Source organism: Dendrobates tinctorius, unplaced genomic scaffold (genome assembly GCF_039654945.1).
Source record: "Dendrobates tinctorius isolate UK_male_01 unplaced genomic scaffold, ASM3965494v1 ptg000012l, whole genome shotgun sequence".
Taxonomy (NCBI): Eukaryota; Metazoa; Chordata; class Amphibia; order Anura; family Dendrobatidae; genus Dendrobates; species Dendrobates tinctorius.
Genome location: NW_027361680.1, coordinates 14,426,347 through 14,449,144, shown reverse-complemented (window position 1 = coordinate 14,449,144; position 22,798 = coordinate 14,426,347). Strand labels below are relative to the sequence as shown.

Here is a 22,798-nt window from a genome sequence, read left to right as displayed (position 1 = left end):
TAGGTCTGGTGGAGGGGTAGAGTGAGATGGGGAAAGATGATGAATTCTGTTTTGTCCATGTTCAGTTTGAGAAAGCAAGCAGAAAAGAAGGCTGAAATAGCAGATAGACATTGTGGAATTTTGGTCAGTAAGGAGGTGAGGTCAGGTCCAGATAGGTAGATCTGCGTGTCATCGGTGTAGAGGTGGTACTGCAAGCCGTCGGATTCTATGAGCTGTCCCAGGCCGAAGGTGTAGATGGAGAAGAGTAGGGGTCTGAGGACTGAGCCTTGAGGAACACCGACAGACGGGGCGAGGTGAGGAGGTGGTGTGTGAGAGGGAGACACTAATGTTCGGTCTGTTAGATATGATGAGATCCAGGATAGGGCCAAGTCTGTGATGCCAAGAGATGAGAGAATCTGCACCAGGAGGGAATGGTCCACGGTGTCGAAGGTAGAAGACAGGTCCAGGAGGAGGACAGAGTAGTGTCGCTTGCTGTTGGCGGTTAGTAGGTCGTTAGTGACTTTAGTTAGGGCAGTTTCAGTTGAGTGATGCGGTCGGAAGCCAGATTGTAACCGGTCAAAGAGGGAACAGGAGGAGAGGTGGGAGGACAGTTCAAGATATACATGCTGTTCCAGTAGTTTTGAGGCGTAAGGGAGAAGAGATATTGGGCAATAGTTAGACACAGAGGATGGGTCAAGGGAGGGCTTTTTGAGGATGGGTGTGATTGAGGCATCTTTGAAGGATGAGGGAAAGACACCATTTGTAAGTGAAAGGTTGAAGAGGTGTGTTAGAGTTGGGATGAAGACTGTGACAAAGTTAGGGATGAGGTGGGACGGGAGCGGGTCAAGCGCACAAGTGGTGAGGTGTGATCTTGACAGGATGGTGGAGAGCTGATCTTCTGTCATGGTGGAGAAGCTGATTTTGGAAGAACAGGGCTGAGCGGCTAAGAGGGGCATTGGAGGCTGCGGGCCAAAGCTTTCTCTGATTGTATCGATCTTCTGCTTAAGGAAAGAGGCAAAGTCTTGAGCAGAAATGAGAAGAGATGGAGAAGGTGCAGTGGGAAGGAGTAGAGAATTGAAAGTGTTGAAAAGCTGTTTAGGGTTGTGAGTCAGTGAGGATATGAGGGATGCAAAGTAAGTTTGTTTTGCGGCAGAGAGCGTGTACTTGAAGCTAGCAAGGGACTGCTTGTATGCGTTGAAGTGCTCGGTAGAACGGGTTCTCTTCCATCTCCACTCAGCGGCCCTGGGCCTCAGGGCTGCCTGTTGATTGTACGAGTTTTGCTCTGCGTGAGGGGGGTGGCCCAATCAAGTCTTGCTGTTATTGTGGTGTTATAAGAGGTGGCAGCAGCATCTATGTCATGAAGGGAAGCTATGTCTGTGAGAGGGAGAAGGGACTCAGAAAGTGATTGTAAATTGAGGTGTTTGAGATTTCTGCGAGGGTGAGCAAGTTTGTGGAGTGGGAGTTGCGCAGTCGGAGAGGAGAGGGAAGAGAATGTTAGTAGGTTGTGGTCGGACAGGGGGAGGGGGGAGTTAGTGAGGGAACAGAGATGGGTGAAGATAAGGTCCAGCGTGTGACCATCTTTGTGAGTGGAAGCAGAGGACCATTGAGTGAGGCCAAAGGAGGCAGTCAGTGATAAAAGTTTAGAGGCAGCTGAGGTGCAAGTGTCAATGGGGATGTTGAAGTCGCCCATGATGATGGTGGGGATGTCAGCAGAGAGGAAATGGAGTAGCCAGGTGGTGAAGTGGTAGAAAAAGGTGGAGATGGCTCGTTCTGGGGGGCGGTAGATGACAGCTAGTTGAAGGTTGGAGGGGGAATAGATGCGGACAGAGTGCACCTCGAACGAGGGAAGAGTAGTGGAGGGTGGAAGTTGAATTGGGGTAAAGGAGCAGGTATCAGACAGGAGCAAGCCACGTTTGTTGCTGGGGCGAGAGGTGTGAGAGAGATGAAATCCGCCATAGGAAAGCGCAGCTGGAGATGCTGTGTCAGAAGGAGTGAGCCAGGTTTCAGTGATGGCAAAGGAGAGTTTGTTGGTGATCTACCCCTCTGGCCCAGACATCACCTCTCTGCTCTCCAGAATCCCAGAGTGCCCATCAGCCATATCCTCCTCCTCTCGCTTCCTCAAACTCAATGTGGACAAATCTGAACTGATCATCTTTCCCCATCTCACAGATCTTCCTTACCCGACCTTTCTATAACAATTGACAACATCACGCTTTCCCCCGTACCAGAGGTTCGCTGCCTCGGAGTAACCCTTGACTCTGCCCTGTCCTTCAAACCGCACATCCAAGCTCTCTCCACCTCCTGTCGCCTCCAGCTCAAAAATATTTCCAGAATCCATCCCCTCCTCGACTCTCAATCTACTAAAATGCTTGTGCATGCCCTCATCATCTCCCGCCTCGACTATTGCAACATCCTTTTCTGTGGCCTCCCTGCTAACACCCATGCACCTCTCCAGTCCATCCTCAACTCTGCCGCCTGACTAATTCATCTCTCTCCTCGCTACTTCTCCGCTTCTCCCCTTTGCAAATCTCTTCACTGGCTCCCATTCCCTCAGCGTATCCAATTCAAATTTTTAATACTGACCTACAAGGCCATCTACAACTTGTCTCCTCCATACATCTCTGAACTAATCTCCCGATACCTTCCCTCACGTAATCTCCGGTCCACCCAAGACCTCCTTCTCTCCTCCACACTTATTCGCTCTTCACCCAACCGCCTCCAAGACTTCTCCCGAATAGCCCCCATCCTCTGGAATTCCCTGCCCCAACACGTCCGGCTATCAACCACACTCGGATCCTTCAGATGGAACCTGAAAATCCCCCTCTTCAGGAAAGCCTACAGCATGCAATGATCCTCGCTGCCGCCTTACCATCACTGGAGCTGCTGCAGCCGCCCAACCTACTGTCTCCTTCCCCACCATCCTGTAGCATGTAAGCTCGAAAGGGCAGGGCCCTCTCTCCCCTCTATATCAGTCTGTGATTGTTAGTTTGTTTACTGTAAGTGATATCTGTAATTTGTACAGTTAGGTCCGTATATATTTGGACAGATACAACATTTTTCTAATTTTGGTTCTAGACATTACCACAATGAATTTTAAACAAAACAATTCAGATGCAGTTGAAGTTCAGACTTTCAGCTTTCATTTGAGGGTATCCACATTAAAATTGGATGAAGGGTTTAGGAGTTTCAGCTCCTTAACATGTGCCACCCTGTTTTTAAAGGGACCAAAAGTAATTGGACAGATTAAATAATTGTAAATAAAATGTTCATTTCTAGTACTTGGTTGAAAACCCTTTGTTGACAATGACTGCCTGAAGTCTTGAACTTATGGACATCACCAGACGCTGTGTTTCCTCCTTTTTGATGCTCTGCCAGGCCTTCATTGCGGTGGTTTTCAGTTGCTGTTTGTTTGTGGGCCTTTCTGTCTGAAGTTTAGTCTTTAACCCCTTCACCCCCAAGGGTGGTTTGCACATTCATGACTGGGCGAATTTTTACAATTCTGACCACTGTACCTTTATGAGGTCATAACTCTGGAACGCTTCCATGGATCCCGGTGATTCTGACATTGTTTTCTCGTGACATATTGTACTTCATGTTAGTGGTAAAATTTCATTCAAATAACTTGCGTTTATTTTGAGAAAACGGAAATTTGGCGAAAATTTTGAAAATTTCGCAATTTTCCAACTTTGAATTTTTATGCCCTTAAATCACAGAGATACGGCACACAAAAAACTTGATAACTAACATTTCCCACATGTTTACTTTACATCAGCACAATTTTGGAACCAAAATTTTTTTTTGTTAGGAAGTTATAAGGGTTAAAAGTTGACGAGCGATTTCTCATTTTTACAACACCATTTTATTTTTAGGACCACATCACATTTGAAGCCACTTTGGGGGGTCTATATGATAGAAAATACCCAAAAGTGACACCATTCTAAAAACTGCACCCCTTAAGGTGCTCAAAACCACATTCAAGAAGTTTATTAACCCTTTAGGTGCGTCACAGGAATTTTTTTGAATATTTACAAAAAAAATGAACATCTAACTTTTTTTTCACAAAAAAAATACTTCAGGTTCAATTTTTTTTATTTTACCAAGGGTAACAGGAGAAATTGGACTGCAAAAGTTTTTATGCAATTTGTCCTGAGTATGCTGATACCTGATATGTGGGGGGGAACGACTGTTTCGGCGCATGGCAGAGCTCAGAATGGAAGGAGCGCCGTTTGACTTTTTCAATGCAAAATTGGCTGGAATTCAGATCGGACGCCATGTCACGTTTGGAGAGTCCCTGATGTACCTAAACAGTGGAAACCCCCTACAAGTGACCCCATTTTGGAAACTAGACCCCCCAAGGAACTTATCTAGATATGTGGTGAGAACTTTGAACCCCCAAGGGCTTTACAGAAGTTTATAACGTACAGCGGTACAATTAAAAAATCATTTTTTCCACAAAAATGATCTTTTCACCCTCAATTCTTATTTTTCCAAGGGTAACAGGACCCTAAAAGTTATTGTGCAATTTGTCCTGAGTACGCTGATACCCCACATGTGGGGGTAAACCACTATTTGGGCGCATGGCAGAGCTCGGAAGGGAAGCAGCGCCATTTGACGTTTTTGGCTGGAATTGAGATCGGACACCATGTCGCGATTGGAAAACCCCTGATGTACCTAAACAGTGGAAACCCCCCACAAATGACACCATTTTGTAAACTAGACCCCCCAAGGAGCTTATCTAGATGTGTGGTGAGCACTTTGAACCCCCCCAGTGCTTCACAGAAGTTTATAACGCCCGGGTGTGAAAATAAAAAATTCGTATTTTTTCCACAAACATGATCTTTTAGTCACCATTTTTTTATTTTCCCAAGGGTACCAGGAGAAATTGGACCCCAAAAGTTGTTGTCCAATTTGTCCTCAGTATGCTTATACCCCATATGTGGGAGAAAACTACTGTATGGGCACACGTCGGGGCTCGGAAGGGAAGTAGTGACGTTTTGGAATGCAGACTTTGATGGAATGGTCTGCGGGTGTCATGTTGCCTTTGGAGAGCCCCTAATGTACCTAAACTATTGAAACTCCCCACAAGTGACCCCATTTTGGACACTAGACCCCCCCACGGAACTTATCTAGATGTGTGGTGAGCACTTTGAACCCCCAAGTGCTTCACAGAAGTTTATAACGCTCGGACGTGAAAATAAAAAAATCATTTTTTTCCACAAAAATGATATTTTTGCCCCCAATTTTTTATTTTCCTAAGGGTAACAGGAGAAATTGGACCCCAAAAATTGTTTTGCAATTTGTCCTGAGTAGGCTGATACCCTACATGTGGGGGTAAAACACTGTTTGGGCGTATGGCAGAGCTTGGAAGGGAAGGAGCACCATTTGACTTTTTCAACTCAGAATTGGCTGGAATTGAGATCAGATGCATGTTGCATTTGGAGAGCCCCTGATGTGCCCAAACAGTGGAAACCCCCAATTCTAACTCCAACCCGAACCCCAACACACCCCTAACCCTAATCTCAGCCCTAACCCTAACCCTAATGGAAAATTGGAAATAAATACATTTTTTTTATTTTATTTTTTTTCCCTAACTAAGGGGGTGATAACGGGGGGTTTGATTTACTATTTATGGCGGTTTTTACATTTGGCAGCTGTCGCACGCTAAAAGACGCTTTTTATTGTAAAAATAGTTTTTGCATCACCACATATTGAGAGCTATAATTTTTCCGTATTTTGACCCACCGAGTCATGTGAGGTCTTATTCTTTGCGGGACGAGTTGACGTTTTTATTGGTACCATTTTCGGGCACGTGACATTTTTTGATCGCTTTTTATTCCGATTTTTGGGACGCAGAATGAACAAAAACCAGCGTTTCATGAATTTCTTTTGGGGGGGTGCGTTTACACCGTTCCGCGTGCGGTAAAATTGATAAAGCGGTTTTATTCTTCGGGTCAGTACGGTTACAGCGATACCTCATTTAGATCTTTTTTATGTTTTGTCGGTTTTATGCAATGAAAACTATTTTATATAAAAAATAATTATTTTTGCATCGCTTTATTCTGCGAGCTATAACTTTTTTATTTTTTCGCTGATGATGCTGTGTGGCAGCTCGTTTTTTGCGGGACAAGATGACGTATTCAGCGGTACCATGGATATTTATATGCGTCTTTTTGATCGTGCGTTATTACACTTTTTGTTTGGCGGTATGATAATAAATCATTATTTTTTGCTTCGTTTTTTATTTTTATTTTTTAAGGGGTTCGCTAAAGGGGTTAACTAATGGGACAGTTTTATAGGGCGGGTCGTTACGGATGCGGCGATACCTAATATGTGTACTTTTATTGTTTTTTTTGGTTTTTTTATTTCCAAAAAATGGATTTATTTGGGGGAATATTTTTTTTTTCTAATTTATTTGGCGATTTTTTTTAAATTATTTTAACACTTTTTTTATTTTTTTTTAACTTTATTAAGTAGTCCCAGGTGGAACATCACTGTCCTGTGACAGATCGCTGATCTGTCACATCACAGATCACTGTGACAGATCAGCGATCTGTCACAGGCAGTGCAGAAGGCTTCCTCATGCCTGCGCTTTGCAGGCACTGAGGAAGCCAGCTTCCTGCAGGCCCCCGAAGGCCCCCGTCGCCATCTTGGATTCGGGGGCCTGCAGGAAAGGAGCCCCCCGCAGCAGCGCTGCACATTGCGCTGCCGTGGGGGGCTCAGGGAAGCACGGAGGGATCCCCCTCCCTTCCGATGCTTCCCTTTAACCCCCGGTACACCGCAATCATGCTTGATCGCGGCTTGCAAGGGGTTAACGTGTCGGGGGCGGTCTGTGACCGCCCCTGACACATTGTGCCGGGTGTCAGCTGTGATAATTAGCTGACACCCGGCCGCGATCAGCGGCGCTCACCACGTGGGCGCCGCTGATCGCGGTAGAGGTACTATCCCGTCCATGGGCATAGGGGCCCGGGTCCCATGGACGGGATAGTACGTTGGATGTCAGGAAGGGGTTAACAAGTGAAATGCATGCTCAATTGGGTTGAGATCAGGTGACTGACTTGGCCATTCAAGAATATTCCACTTCTTTGCTTTAATAAACTCCTGGGTTGCTTTGGATTTATGTTTTGGGTCATTGTCCATCTGTAGTATGAAACGACGACCAATCAGTTTGGCTGCATTTGGCTGGATCTGAGCACACAGTATGGCTCTGAATACCTCAGAATTCATTCGGCTGCTTCTGTCCTGTGTCACATCATCAATAAACACTAGTGACCCAGTGCCACTGGCAGCCATGCATGCCCAAGCCATCACACTGCCTCCACCGTGTTCTACAGATGTTGTGGTATGCTTTGGATCATGAGCTGTACCACGCCTTCGCCATACTTTTCTCTTTCCATCATTCTGGTAGAGGTTGATCTTGGTTTCATCTGTCCAAAGAATGTTCTTCCAGAACTGTGCTGGCTTTTTTAGATGTTTTTTAGCAAAGTCCAGTCTAGCCTTTTTATTCTTGATGCTTATGAGTGGCTTGCACCGTGCAGTGAACCCTCTGTATTTACTTTCATGTAGTCTTCTCTTTATGGTAGATTTGGATATTGATACACCTACCTCCTGGAGAGTGTTGTTCACTTGGTTGTCTGTTGTGAAGGGGTTTCTCTTCACCATGGAGATTATTCTGCGATCATCCACCACTACCTACAACAACGATGTATATTAATAATATTGGTGTGCGCTTGGAACACTCAAAGAAGAGGGAAATCTAAATTGGGTGGTTATAGAAAAAAAAAAAAAAAACCTCTTATAAGTGCTCTTTATGTAGCTGGATAATAGCGAGAAAATAGCAATTAGTAATAGTCAATTGTAAGACCTCAGAAGAAGTGCTTAAGGGAAAAAGTATATATATAGATGCTGGTGGCAATCTTAGTTCCAACCTGAACAATCACAAACTAAAAAGGCATGAGTGAGGGTAAAAACCTGAAATCACTGAACAGGTTATATACTGCAGGGTAATTCTCCCTGATAGTAGCTTAAAAAAAAAAAAAAAGTCAAAGTCAAATTGCAGCCTGTGAACGGCTGTGCAGAGTAGCCGCAATAGTAAATTCACAAGTGTTTAAGTTAATTGGGTTAAACTTGCCTAAGCGGCGGGACTGCTTAAATAATCCTCCTGTGGTGGGGGGGACCATCCCTGAGGAAGAAGACAGTTAGTCTTTGAAACATGTTGGAAAGTCCATTGGTCCCCGTCGCAACCACCAGCAAGTGAAACTGACGTGGTCATGTGTTGACTCACATCACGAAGGTCCTGTATACCTGGAGCAGCTCACAGACGCCGGGAGCACGAGAGGCCGCTCACGTCTGCTCCACAGCTGGAGGTACACTGACAGGAGGCTGCCACCGGCCGGGGCAGCCCCTGTAACTCGTCTATACCCCAGTGTACAAACCCCCCTCCTTTTCCAAGCGCTGGAGCAAAAAGCGCTATTTTAACTTGCACCGCTTACTGGAGTGAGGACTTCGCATCGCATTATCTTTACAGGTACCGCTCTCTGACTTGTGCATTTACTATTGCGGCTACTCTGCACAGCCGTTCACAGGCTGCAATTTGATTTGAATTATTTTTTTTTTTTTTAAGCTACTATCAGGGAGAATTACCCTGCAGTATATAACCTGTTCAGTGATTTCAGGTTTTTACCCTCACTCATGCCTTTTTAGTTTGTGATTGCTCAGGTTGGAACTAAGATTGCCACCAGCATCTATATATATTCTTTTTCCCTTAAGCACTTCTTCTGAGGTCTTACAATTGACTATTACTAATTGCTATTTTCTCGCTATTATCCAGCTACATAAAGAGCACTTATAAGAGGTTTTGTTTTTTTTTTCTATAGCCACCCAATTTAGATTTCCCTCTTCTTTGAGTGTTCGAAGCGCACACCAATATTATTAGTTATTTTACCTTATTTCTTTGACACCCTTGTGACAGGTGTCTTAGTGTTTGCTGCTGGAATTACACTCATACACAAGCGCCACTGAATCTCCATTTGTATAACGTTATATATTAGTAACGATAGGACAACTGAGGAAAAATTAAAAGTGCACAAATATTTATATGAATACAAAATAAAATCCAATTACAATTGTGCACCAGTTCTAATCTTAAAATGTGATACAGATGTGTCACCCTAAATGAATGGCATACCATTCGGATAACAATATAGACAAACCACTGTGTTGGACACTTGTTATTAGAAAAACTGGGACGGCTTAATATATAAAAGAGCCTTTATTTCAATCAATTGGCAAGTATAAACAATGTGCAAAACAAAAAGAAATATGCCTATATGGCACACCAATTCATTAAAATCAATTTGCAAATAACATTGGACCTGTCAAATCATTTGCATAAATATTTCCTTTTTTTCTAATATAATGTAATGTGTATATATATATATATATATATATATATGCAATATATATCATAACTCCTATATTGCAAGGATAATACAAAATAAAAAATGTATAGTGAGATTGTAGACAGTGGAAAAAATTATATTATGAAAAATACCCCAATCTATCACAAAAAAAATTTTAGGAAACCAATATAATGCACAATCTTAGTATTAATAAATGATGAATAAAAAAAATTATAAATGATAAAAAGTGCCATATTTTTTGTATTAAAACACCAAAATCATACAAATATAACTCCACTAATCATAGATGTGTGACTCCGCTCTGGAATGTGATAGTGAACTAATTGCACAGAAACAATATATAAATATAATACATACCAACGGTATAGTGACAGCCCTGTGTGGTGGTGCCAGGCACTCGCTGATGCGCATTTCGGAGCCAGCATCCTTCGAAACCACCACACCGGGGCTGTCACTATACCGTTGGTATGTAATATATTTATATATTGTTTCTGTGCAATTAGTTCACTATCGCATTCCACAGCGGAGTCACACATCTATGTTTAGTGGAGTTATATTTGTATGATTTTGGTGTTTTAATATAAAAAATATGGCACTTTTTATAACATATTGAATATATTCGTATTCATTTATTCACATACATTTAATAATTTTATTCATCATTTATTAATATTAAGATTGTGCATTATATTGGTTTCCTAAAAATTATTTTTGTGATAGATTGGGGTATTTTTCATAATATAATTTTTTGCACTGTCTACAATCTCACTATACATTTTTTTATTTCTTATTATTATCCTTGCGGTATAGGAGTTATGATATATATTGCATATACAGTGCCTACAAGTAGTATTCAACCCCCTGCAGATTTAGCAGGTTTACACATTCGGAATTAACTTGGCATTGTGACATTTGGACTGTAGATCAGCCTGGAAGTGTGAAATGCACTGCAACAAAAAAGAATGTTATTTCTTTGTTTAATTTTTTTTTAAATTGTGAAAAGTTTATTCAGAAGGTCATTTATTATTCAACCCCTCAAACCACCAGAATTCTGTTTGGTTCCCCTAAAGTATTAAGAAGTATTTCAGGCACAAAGAACAATGAGCTTCACATGTTTGGATTAATTATCTCTTTTTCCAGCCTTTTCTGACTATTTAAGACCCTCCCCAAACTTGTGAACAGCACTCATACATGGTCAACATGGGAAAGACAAAGGAGCATTCCAAGGCCATCAGAGACAAGATCGTGGAGGGTCACAAGGCTGGCAAGGGGTACAAAACCCTTTCCAAGGAGTTGGGCCTACCTGTCTCCACTGTTGGGATCATCATCCGGAAGTGGAAGGCTTATGGAACCACTGTTAGCCTTCCACGGCCTGGACAGCCTTTGAAAGTTTCCTCCCGTGCCGAGGCCAGGCTTGTCCGAAGAGTCAAGGCTAACCCAAGGATAACAACGAAGGAGCTCCGGGAAGATCTCATGGCAGTGGGGACATTGGTTTCAGTCAATACCATAAGTAACGTACTCCACCGCAATGGTCTCCGTTCCAGATGAGCCCGTAAGGTACCTTTACTTTCAAAGCGTCATGTCAAGGCTCATCTACAGTTTGCTCATGATCACTTGGAGGACTCTGAGACAGACTGGTTCAAGGTTCTCTGGTCTGATGAGACCAAGATCGAGATCTTTGGAGACTGGATGGCACTGCATACGACCCCAAGAATACCATCCCTACAGTCAAGCATGGTGGTGGCAGCATCATGCTGTGGGGCTGTTTCTCAGCCAAGGGGCCTGGCCATCTGGTCCGCATCCATGGGAAGATGGATAGCACGGCCTACCTGGAGATTTTGGCCAAGAACCTCCGCTCCTCCATCAAGGATCTTAAGATGGGTCGTCATTTCATCTTCCAACAAGACAACGACCCAAAGCACACAGCCAAGAAAACCAAGGCCTGGTTCAAGAGGCAAAAAATCAAGGTGTTGGAGTGGCCTAGTCAGTCTCCTGACCTTAACCCAATTGAAAACTTGTGGAAGGAGCTCAAGATTAAAGTCCACATGAGACACCCAAAGAACCTAGATAACTTGGAGAAGATCTGCATGGAGCAGTGGGCCAAGATAACTCCAGAGACCTGTGCCGGCCTGATCAGGTCTTATAAAAGACGATTATTAGCTGTAATTGCAAACAAGGGTTATTCCACAAAATATTAAACCTAGGGGTTGAATAATAATTGACCCACACTTGTATGTTTAAAATTTATTAAAATTTAACTGAGCAATATAACTTTTTGGTTTGTAAGATTTATGCATCTGTTAATAAATCCTGCTCTTGTGTGAAGTTTGAAGGCTCTAACTTATTTGCATCTTATCAAACCTGCTAAATCTGCAGGGGGTTGAATACTACTTGTAGGCACTGTATATACATTACATTATATTAGAAATTATTTAAATATTTATGCAAATGATTTGCCAGGTCCCATGTTTATTTACAAATTGATTTTAATGAATTGGTGTGCCATATAGGCACTTTTCTTTTTGTTTTGCACATTGTTTATATTTGCCAATTGATTGAAATAAAGGCTCTTTTATATATTAAGCCGTCCCAGTTTTTCTAATAACAAGTGTCCAACACAGTGGTTTGTCTATACTGATCATCCACCACTGTTGTCTTCCGTGGGCGCCCAGATCTTTTTGCATTGATGAGTTCAGCAGCGCTTTCTTTCTCAGGATGTACCACACTGTAGATTTTGCCACTCCTAATGTTGTAGCAATTTCTCGGATGGGTTTTTTCTGTTTTTGCAGCTTAAGGATGGCTTGTTTCACCTGCATGGAGAGTTCCTTTGACCGAATGTTTCCTTCACAGCAAAACCTTCCAAATGCAAGCACCACAGCTCAAGTCAACTCCAGGCTTTTATCTGCTTAATCGAGAATGACATAACGAAGGGATTGCCCACACCTGTCCATGAAATAGCCTTGGAGTCAATTGTCCAATTACTTTTGGTCCCTTTAAAAACAGTGTGGCACATTTTAAGAAGCTGAAACTCCTAAACCCTTCATCCAATTTTAATGTGGATACCCTCAAATGAAGGCTGAAAGTCTGAACTTCAACTGCATCTGAATTGTTTTGTTTAAAATTCACTGTGGTAATGTCTAGAACCAAAATCAGAAAAATGTTGTCTCTGTCCAAATATATATGGACCTAACTGTATGTAACCCCTTCTCATGTACAGCACCATGGAACCAATGGTGCTTTATAAATAAATAATAATAATAAAGGGGTCATGGATAAACGACAGTTTATTGCAGACAGAGCGTGCGTTCCATAAGGCGCCCGGTAAGAGGACCGGGGGAGTAGGGGCTAGATGAATAGGTATGAGGTTATCATGGTTGCAAAAACGTGTAGAGGATCGTGGCAGGGTGTTAGAAATGAGTGTGGGGATGTGTTGAGGAGGGCCAGGATTAGGGGATACGTCGCCAGCAATGAGTAGTAGCAGACAGAGCATTAGAAGGTGGGAGCAGGATAGGACATGATGTGTCCTAGCTTTTAGCTTTTATGTCTCTACAAACATTTCCCTTGCTGTCCATATAATGCATGGATGAGTCAGTTCCTCTCTAGGAACTATCAGTTTTGACTCATTTAAAGGGAACCCTGCTCTATGACTCAATGGGGATTATGGATAGGGTTTGTCTTCATAAGAAAATTTTTTTTTTTTTACTGTGGTTGCTACTAATAAGAGAAGCTTTCTCTCTGAGAAAATATGGACTCCAGAATCGTGGTCATACTTCCATTTTATTACATCATACCTCTTAGACTTCTGTCCACAGATTATTACCACAGTTGGTTATTATGCCATGAAGATGCAGATACATCAAGCATAATATCAGTGTTTTGTGTTGATTGCCAGCTCCTTTTTGGTGCTATTTTAGCTCCAAATGTGAAATTAATACATTTTTTTTCCTTTTCTATTCTGGCTGTTTGTATCACTGTTCCCTACTGAGATATACATTTATTATATAGGAAATGGGCTGAAGATGTTGATGAAAAAAGCGCTCAAGTTTAAGGATCCATTGCTAATGAAGATGATCAGGAATATTTCTCAACATGATGGGCTAACCAAGAATTTGTTTATAGTAAGCATTTTTCCAAATATTTTGCAGAAATCAATATTCTGTTTCTGCAGATGTCAGTCTGGGGTATGTCCAATATGTATTACAGAGTCAGACGTTACTGGTGTCCCAGTGCTGGCAATTAATGGGTGATCTAACAAACCATCACATCTGTACATAAATCTGACCTGATGGCTAGAATTCACATGAATGCCAAGTGCTCAGAAATACAAAAAGGGTGGGGGAACAAGAGGTGCAATAGTGCCCTATCACTAGTGACACTACGATGTGAGTGGTGTAATGCAGTTCCACTCACCTATTCCGGTTGTGTGACCCACAACTGGCTTGAAGACATAACACAGTATCAGCTGCTGCAGGACCTCCACCGACCACTCCAAAGTGGAAAAACTGCCAGAGAATATGGGAAGCAAGATGTGCCACAGTCCGCGCTGCTGAATCCACAAAATCACCTGGGATGCAAGATGTAGTAACAAAGTACTGCTTTATTCCTTCCTACGCGTTTCGGCGCCCTTCCTGGCACCTTCCTGGCACCTTCCTCAGGGATATCCCTGAGGAAGGTGCCAGGAAGGGCGCCGAAACGCGTAGGAAGGAATAAAGCAGTACTTTGTTACTACATCTTGCATCCCAGGTGATTTTGTGGATTCAGCAGCGCGGACTGTGGCACATCTTGCTTCCCATATTCTCTGGAAGTGCTCAGAAATGGATTCAGCCACAGGCAACAAGCTGTAAACCAGCAGAAACACATGAGAGCTTGATATGGTAATATCTTGTTGAATGGATTTGGCCATGAAGTTTTATTGTCAAGGGATTCCTCCAATGAGCTTGGATGTTAAAAAGCAGCCAGACACTGAGCACATTCAGTGGAGCATCCTAGTTCACACAAAGAAGTATAGATAAGTAATGTAAGTAGCATGCACCTACAGCAGTTCACCTGCTTGCTGACAGTCTCCAGGTAGCAACATCTGAGCATGAAAATAAGCTGCTGTGAAAAGTATCCGACTACTCCTTATTTACCAAACAGGACTGAATATTTTGAAATGTATCATGCAATATTGTCCGTTTTTGACGTTATCTGACTGGTCTAGTCACTTTATCTAGACAGCAAATCCCCCTCTGTCTTTGGATGTAGCCAACTTAGAGTTACTGTGTATAGAAAACTTACTGAAATGTGCTGTGTACAAAGGCTTTAAATGTGTTAAGCATCAAATAATAGTTGTAACCCCTTTGAGAGGAGAGCGCCCTAGAGTGGACTTTCAGGGCCATGGTACCGAATCTCCCCTGGGTGAGCTGAAACTAGTGATCCGCCTCCTATACAGGGATGATCGTCACGGGCAAGCCCAGGGGACCCAAATACCACGACTGCAGGAACTGAGGGCGGCTCGTAGGGGCGAGGACTAGGAAAGCACAGAGAGTAGCGGCACGCAGATTTGTAATGAGTCACTGGGCGCATGGGAACCAGGTGTTCAGGCAACTGAGGGATAATTCCTGGGGCTACTGGAGTGAAGCTGGAGACGCGGAGCAGGACCGGGAGCCACCGGAGATTCTTAGGCGGCAGGTGGCGCTCTGAAACAGACAAAGGCAAGGCAGAGATTAGGTGAGTACTAAACTAGAGTACAGGGAAGTACACAGAGGACCTGAGTATCAGCAAAGCAAACTAACAGAATAATCAGGCACCTCCCCATAGAGGAGACTGCCTGAAATATCCAGTACCTCACAGCTATTGGCTGAAAAGTACTTCTAGGTTAGGGCATGCTGGCTCTTTAAATCACAGAAGGAGAGTGAGGCCATGTCCTAAGATGGCCAGGGGGCGTGCGCGAGTTCCGAGAACCAACAGCCAAAGGCAGAACAGGAAGAGCTGCAGCAGGAGAGGTACGGCAAAGTCTCTTACTTGCAGCATGCAGGGATGCCAGAGGCACAGTAGACAGAACAGGGTGAGAGGTGACGGGCTGTGGGGCAGCAGCATAAGACCTAACAGTACCCCCTCCCTTGCACCCCCTCTTCCTAAGGATGGAAAGGAACCTCCCCAGAATATGAGGTGCATTGATGTTCTCTCGCGGTTCCCAAGATCTCTCCTCAGGACCAAAGCCCTTCCAGTCAATTGAGAAGAAAATTTTCCCTCTAACCTTCTTCATGGCAAGCCCATCCCTCACCTCAAAGACGTTCTCAGTTCTGATAAGCTGGGAAGCAGTACAAGGTGAAGAATGAAAGCGATTAATTACCATGGGTTTAAGGAGGGATACATGAAAAGCATTAGGAATGCGGAGCAAGGCAGGCAACTTCAGTTTGTAGGCAACGTCATTAATCCGTCCCAAGATCTCGAAGGGACCAATGTAATGTGGACCTAACTTGTAGGATGGAATCTTTAGCCTAATGTATTTGGATGAGAGCCAAACTTTATCGCCAGGAAGGTAAGGAGCATGTCTCTTCATCCTACCAGAAGCCCTTTCAAGAGCACTTTTGGTCTCCTCCCATATCTAAGAAAACTCCAAGGACAGTGTCGGCTGCTGGAATGCCCGAGACCAGGGAAACCAGAAGAGGCATACCAGGATGTTGTCCGAAGACAATGAGAAAGGGAGACTTGGTAGAAGACTCACTGGAGTGATTATTATATGCAAATTCTGGCCAAGGAAGAAGGCTGGCCCAGTCATCTTCATGAGTGTTAGTAAAGATAGGATGTTAAGACCTGGTTAATTCGCTCCACTTGACCACTGGTCTGGGGATGATATGCAGAGGAGAAGTCCAAGGTTACATCCATAAGCTTGCAGAGCACCCTCCAGAATCAGGAAGTGAATTGAACTCCCTTGTCTGACACGATGTGTCGAGGAAATCCGTGGAGTCTGAAGATGTGATTAATGAAAATCGTCACCAACTCAGGAGTGGATGGAAAACCAGGCAAAGGAACAAAGTGAGACATTTTTGAAAAGCAATCTACAACCACCCAAATAACCATACAATCGGAGGAAGAAGGAAGGTCAGTAATAAAGTCCATAGCTATATATTACCAGGGAGCTGATGGAACCGTGAGGGAAGGCAGATGTCCTGATGGCAATTGTCTCTGGATCTTGTTCCTAGCGCAGGATGGGCATGAAGCAACAAACTCTTTGATATCTTGGCAAAATAGTGATGGGAGACAAAAGAGAGTGTCTTCAGCCCAGCATGACTGGCAAATTTAGACGATAGTCCCCATAGCAGAACCTTCCCTCTGTCGTCCTCCGCCACATACATCTTACCCAGCAGAAGTCTAGCCAGGCCTAAGGGAGCCACAGTGATCATCTTGGAATAGCCAATAATGTGTGACAGCTCCTCCTCCTCATCGGAAGGCTGGGAAGACCTTGACAGAGCATCAACATTGACGTTCTTACTGCCTGGCCGGAAGTGGAGTTCAAAGTCAAAACTGGCAAAGAACAGAGACCATCTGGCCTGCCGGGGATTGAGCATTTGAGCGGTCTGGAGATCGACCATAAAATCCTGGCCTGTGATGATTACAAAAGGATGTACGGCTCTCTCGAGAAGGTACCGCCATTTCTCCAAAGCCAATTTTATGGCCAATAACTCACGGTCTCCGATTGAATAATTGCATTCGGGTGTAGAAAACGCTTTGGAGAAGAATCCGCAGGTGAGTAACCATCCTGAAGAAGACTTCTGGGAGAGCACAGCATTGGCTCCCGTGGAAGAGGCGTCTACCTCGAGAATGAATGGTCTGTTAGCCTCCGGTCGATGCAGCGCAGGAGCCGCCGCAAAGGATTGCTTCAGGGTCAGAAAGGCGTTCTCGGCCTCTGGAGACCAGACATTTGGATTAGCTCCCTTACGGACAAGAGACGACATAGGCATGGTCAATGAGGAGTGAATTGTCTGTAATAGTTTACGAAACCAAGGAACCGTTGAAATGCCCTAGTCCCGATAGGTCGTGGCCAATTGAAGATGGCGGATACTTTCTCTGGGTCCATCCTTAAGCCAGAGTCGGAGATAATATACCCCAGGAATGGTAATGATGTTTGTTCAAAAGCACACTTCTCGAACTTGGCATACAGACAATTCTCGCTCAATCGCTGCAAAACTTGACGAACATTCCTTCTACGGGATGGTAGGTCTGGAGAGAAGACGAGGATGTCGTCCAGGTACACCACAACACAGGAATATAAGAGGACCCGGAAAATATCATTGACAAATTCCTGAAATACCGCGAGAGCATTTCAGAGGCTGAAGGGCATGACCAAATATTCGTAATGCCCATTCCGTGTGTTGAAGGTGGTCTTCCATTCATCCTCGTAACTAATGCAGATCAGGTTGTAAGCACCTCGAAGATCTAATTTAGTGAAGTTATGGGCCCCTTTTAAAAGATCAAAGAGCTCCGGTATAAGCGGCAAAGGTTACTTGTTCTTGACAATGATACTATTCAAGCCTCTGTAATCTATATAGGGATGAAGAGAGCCATCCCTCTTTTTGACAAAGAAAAACCCCGCGCCTGCAGGGGAGGAAGATTTCCAAGTAAACCCCCTGGCCAGATTCTCCTGAATATATCCAGACATAGCCTGAGACTCAGCGGTGGATAAATAAATAGTTTCTTCCTCTGGGGGGCTTGGAACCAGGAATTAGCTCTATCGGACAGTCATATGGCTGATGAGGAGGAAGATTCTCTGCCTCCTTGTTGAAGACATCCACAAAAGACCAATAGGCAGATGGTAGCCCAGAGGGAGCAGAAGAAGGCTGTGGAGAACATGCTGGTCGGACACACTGAAGACACAGCTCATGGCATAGCTGTCCCCATCGAAGCACGTCACCTGAGCGCCAGTCAAGAATGGGTTCATGAGTTCATAGCCAGGGAAGACCAAGAAGGAGCGCATGTGAGAGATGCACTTCCGCAATAAAAGCACAAGCCCTGTGCGAGTCTCCCTCTCCGGTGCTGTTCTGCCATTTTGAGCCGATCTACTTGCATCGGTTCAGGTACAGTAGCAGAGGAAGGTACTGTAGATTGCGGGCTGATCGGCCTGTGAAAGGAAGAGGAAGGTCGAGTGGATCTCTTCTCCCGGGCCGACTCATAGGAGTGCTCCTGGAAACGCAGGTCAATGTGTGTGGCAAGGGAGATTAGGTCTTCTAGAGTAGGAGTATTCCAACCTGCGAGTTCATCTTTAATTCTGCCTCAAAGACCACGCCAGAAGGCCCCTACCAGCGCTGAGCGCAGGGGAACCAGGTGTTCAAGCAAGTGAAGGATAATTCCTGGGGCTACTGGAGTGAAGCTGGAAACATGGAGCAGGACCCGGGAGCCACCGGAGATGCTTAGGTGGCAGGTGGCGCTGTGTAACAGACAAAGGCAAGGCAGAGATTAGGTGAATACTAAACTAAAGTACAGGGAAGTACACTGAGGACCTGAGTATCAGCAAAGCAAACTAACAGAATAATCAGGCACCTCCCCATAGAGGAGGCTGCCTGAAATACCCAGTACCTCACAGCTATTGGCTGAAAAGTACTTTCAGGTTAGGGCATGCCAGCTCTTTAAATCACAGGAGGAGTGCACGGCCATGTCCTAAGTTAGCCAGGGATGCGGGCGCGAGTTCCGAGAACCAACAGCCAAAGGCAGAACAGGAAGAGCTGCAGGAGAGGTATGGCAAAGTCTCTGACTTGCAGCATGCAGGGACAGGCACAGTAGGCAGAACAGGGTGAGAGGTGAAGGGCCGAGGGGCAGCAGCAGAGGAACTAACAATAGTGATGACCTATCCTTGAAATAGGTCATCAATATCGGATCAGTGGGCGGTCCACCAACGCACTTTGTAACCCCACACCCGCAGATCAGATGGTATTTGCTCCAGTGACCACTGAAAGAAAAAAACAATATCATCAGTGTATCATAAGTAGTGTTGAGCATTATGATACTGCAAATATCGGGTATCAGCCGATATTTGCGGTATTGGAATTCCGATACTGAGTTCCGGTACTTTTTGCATATCGAATACCGGAATCGGAAGTTCCCATAATGCTATGAGCCAGTTTGATTTGATTCAGCCAATGAGGAATCCTAAGAAGTGTGGGCACATCCTGTTAGGCATGTAGGCATGTTAACTAACGGCATGGCTGTGATTGGCTGCGAGCAGACCACCCAGCTGCTCCTCCCCCAGACACACGCTGAACAGTGATCTATGTAAAGTGAAACTAGTGAGGGAGGAGGAAACGACCAGTTCTCATTTCAATGCCAGAACACCCCCCCCCCTGGATGTTTATCTTAGAAGCAAGAGATGATATCTTGGAAACCGTGCAGACTAGCCACAGAAGGTAAATTACTTATTGTCAGCATTCTGCAGCCTAGATATGCACTGAGATTATGTGAAAAGCCCGGACAACCTGTTCTGTTATGTATTTCTGCCAAGTTGGATCGCCCGCCAGGGCTGGTGGGGTACTCGGTAACGGGCCCGTTGGTTTCAATGGGAGATGTCACGGTAGCTGTGACCCGGTCCGTGGCCCTGGGCGTCCGTCGTAAAAGGGAAATGTTGAACGTGTGGATGATGATTAAAGTTTATGAGTGAATGATTCTTGACGCCACCTGTGGTGTTCGGCAATGAAGATGTTAAGCCGACGCTGCAGACAGATCCTCTGGGACAGATGGTGTGGTGCAACTTTGATGTTATGGCCCTCCACAGGTAGGGCTGTAGTCCCAGGGCAGTGTAGATGGAGAGATAGTGAAGAGACGTAGATGGTGCAGTGCCAGGCACAGAGATGTAGCAGTGCAGAGTGTGTTGGCTCAGGAATAACTGGAGGACACCAGGACATGTATTTCTAAAGCTTTACTCACAGTCTGTTGTGCATACAGGTGCCCGCATCCGTGCCGTGTCCTCCGGGTCAGGGGCTCAGTCAACCTCCAAGCTAGATGAAGCACTCTGTTCCAACACTCCGCCAACATGTGCCTTTTCTGAACGTCTCCCTCTATTGCTACACAACCCCTTTAACATAGTCAATATCTTTGTAACTCCGAACGTCTTAAAAAAAAAAATGTATTCCTGCTATTCCATTTGATTGGGCTAAACCTCTATGCCTTTAATGTCTCCTCCACCTCCCCCAATACATTCTACATTATTTTTAGTTGTTTCCTTCATGTAGAATTAACCTACAAGGAAAGAAAGGGTTTATTTTAATTCCAATATTTCTGTCCCATTGACTTGCATTGGTTTCCGGTATCGGAATCGGCGATATCTGATACTTTTTGGGTATCGGTCCCATCCAATCCGATCCGATATTTCCCGATATCGGAAGGTATCACTCAACACTAATCATAAGGGGTCACACAAAACTCCAGTGACCATGGGATATAAGAACTTTGAATTGAGTTGTTAAGTGCAATTCTACTCAATCAGTAGTGGCATCTGCTGGCTACTGCAGAACACTTCCTGTTCTCTATCCAGAGAAAATAAAAGCTGAGCAGTCAGGGTATCGGGTGTTAGACCCCCCCCGATGCATTATTTTGAGGATAGGTCATCAATATAATTTTTCTGAACAACTCCTTTTAAAGTTATTTTTTTAATTAAACTTAAAGATTTCATTGCTCTTTGGTTCAATAGGATTATGTTGGAGATCTGGCAGCTCAGATTTCGAATGATGAAGAAGAAGAATTTGTGATTGAATGCCTTGGAACACTCGCCAACCTGACTATTAGTGATTTGGATTGGGAACTAGTTCTCAAAGAATATAAGCTTGTCCCTTACCTCAAGGATAAACTTAAGCCAGGTAAATATATTATTAAAAGTTGGCCACTTTCTGGCAAAAATGTCAAAAATGTTGTTATTGGTTAAGTTTTGCAACAGAAAGCTGTAAATCTCTTTCTTGTTTCTCACCAGCACTTCATTTCACGGCCCCATGCTGCCTATGGGCAGCATATGTAGGGAATGGCCGTGGCGGTTTTAGTATCCATAGGAATCATCACCCTATCTGCTGCTCCAACTTATGTGAATGGCATTTCTTTTAATGTACTAAGTTATCGATTGAACATTTAATTTAAATTATACATTCATAAATTAATTATTCAGCAAAATTAAGAATAAATTCTATAAGACAGAAGTCATTCTCCAACTTGGCTTTTAATTTTCTGCTGAATAAACCTGTTGCTCATTTTTACAAGAGCACAAAAAGGTTCATTTTTGTTATATGAAGATTGGTGCTATAGATGTGAAATGTTTTCTATTCTTTGGTGATATACAATTGTAATTAATTTACTAGTACAAGGGAATGCCAAAGTTACTTGCTTCATATATTTTTTTTATATCTCTTGTCTTAGGGTCTGCTGAAGATGATCTTGTCTTGGAAGTGGTTATCATGATTGGAACAGTGTCAATGGATGATTCCTGCGCCGCATTGTTGGCAAAATCTGGAATTATTCCTGCACTTATTGAACTACTGAATGGTACGTTGTCTCATACTGTGTGAAAGAAGAGGGTAATGATAAATAGTAATTACACCGCGCTATACTGGGAAAGACAAGGGTTAATATTAAACTACTCACTTGATAATGTATAGAAAAAACAAGATGTCCTGGAGGCTGGTTGCCTGGTCTTGGAAATATGGATAGCTGGCACAAAAAGTGGGATGAATAAATAAATAAAGCCTATTTGTTTTGTTTTAAATAAGCTACTCACTTGTTAGTGTATAGAAAAAACGCAATGTCTTTAAGGCTGATCGCTTTGTCTTGAAAATGTAAGTAGCTGCCAATAAAGTGAATGAATAAATAAACAAGCAGAGTACGCTTATCTTACAAAAAGGGGGGGGGGGGGGGCAACCCCTTAATGGTTACAAGAGATTCTGCTAGACTTATTAATGAATCCGACCATAAGTGCATCCAACCTTGGAACTGTTACTGGGATATTGGCTGGCACATGTCCCCTAATCCTGGTTTAAATATAATTACTAATAAAAAGATCTGAATATCAGAAAAAAAGGCAGAAGGTACCAAGGAATAATGATAGATGGTCCGGGTGGAGGCTGAGGATAACCTTGCCGAATGCTAGTGGCTGAATGGAACAGTTCCAAGGTTGGATGCACTTATGGTCGGATTCATTAATAAGTAAGTCTAGCAGAATCTCTTTTAACCCTTAAGGGGTTGCCCCCCCCCTTTTGTAAGATAAGCGTACTCTACTTGTTTATTTATTCGTTCACTTTATTGGCAGCTACTTACATTTTCAAGACAAATCTATACACTAACAAGTGAGTATCTTATTTTCTAAAACAAAACAAATAGGCTTTATTTATTTATTCATTCATTTATTCATCACACTTTTTCTGCCAGCTATCCATATTTTCAAGACC

General features: G+C 43.7%; 1 protein-coding gene across 3 annotated transcripts in view; it reads left to right on the top strand.

Annotated features, from left to right (window-relative positions):
- The window catches only part of KIFAP3 (kinesin associated protein 3), a 687,730-nt gene that overhangs the window by 459,496 nt on the left and 205,436 nt on the right, over positions 1-22,798 (top strand). For all 3 annotated transcript variants that reach the window (XM_073558012.1, XM_073558011.1, XM_073558010.1), the window contains exons 13-15: positions 13,404-13,516; positions 21,061-21,226; positions 21,774-21,899. In XM_073558012.1, coding sequence (XP_073414113.1) covers positions 13,404-13,516; positions 21,061-21,226; positions 21,774-21,899 — 405 coding nt within the window. The remainder of the gene's footprint in view (positions 1-13,403; positions 13,517-21,060; positions 21,227-21,773; positions 21,900-22,798) is intronic.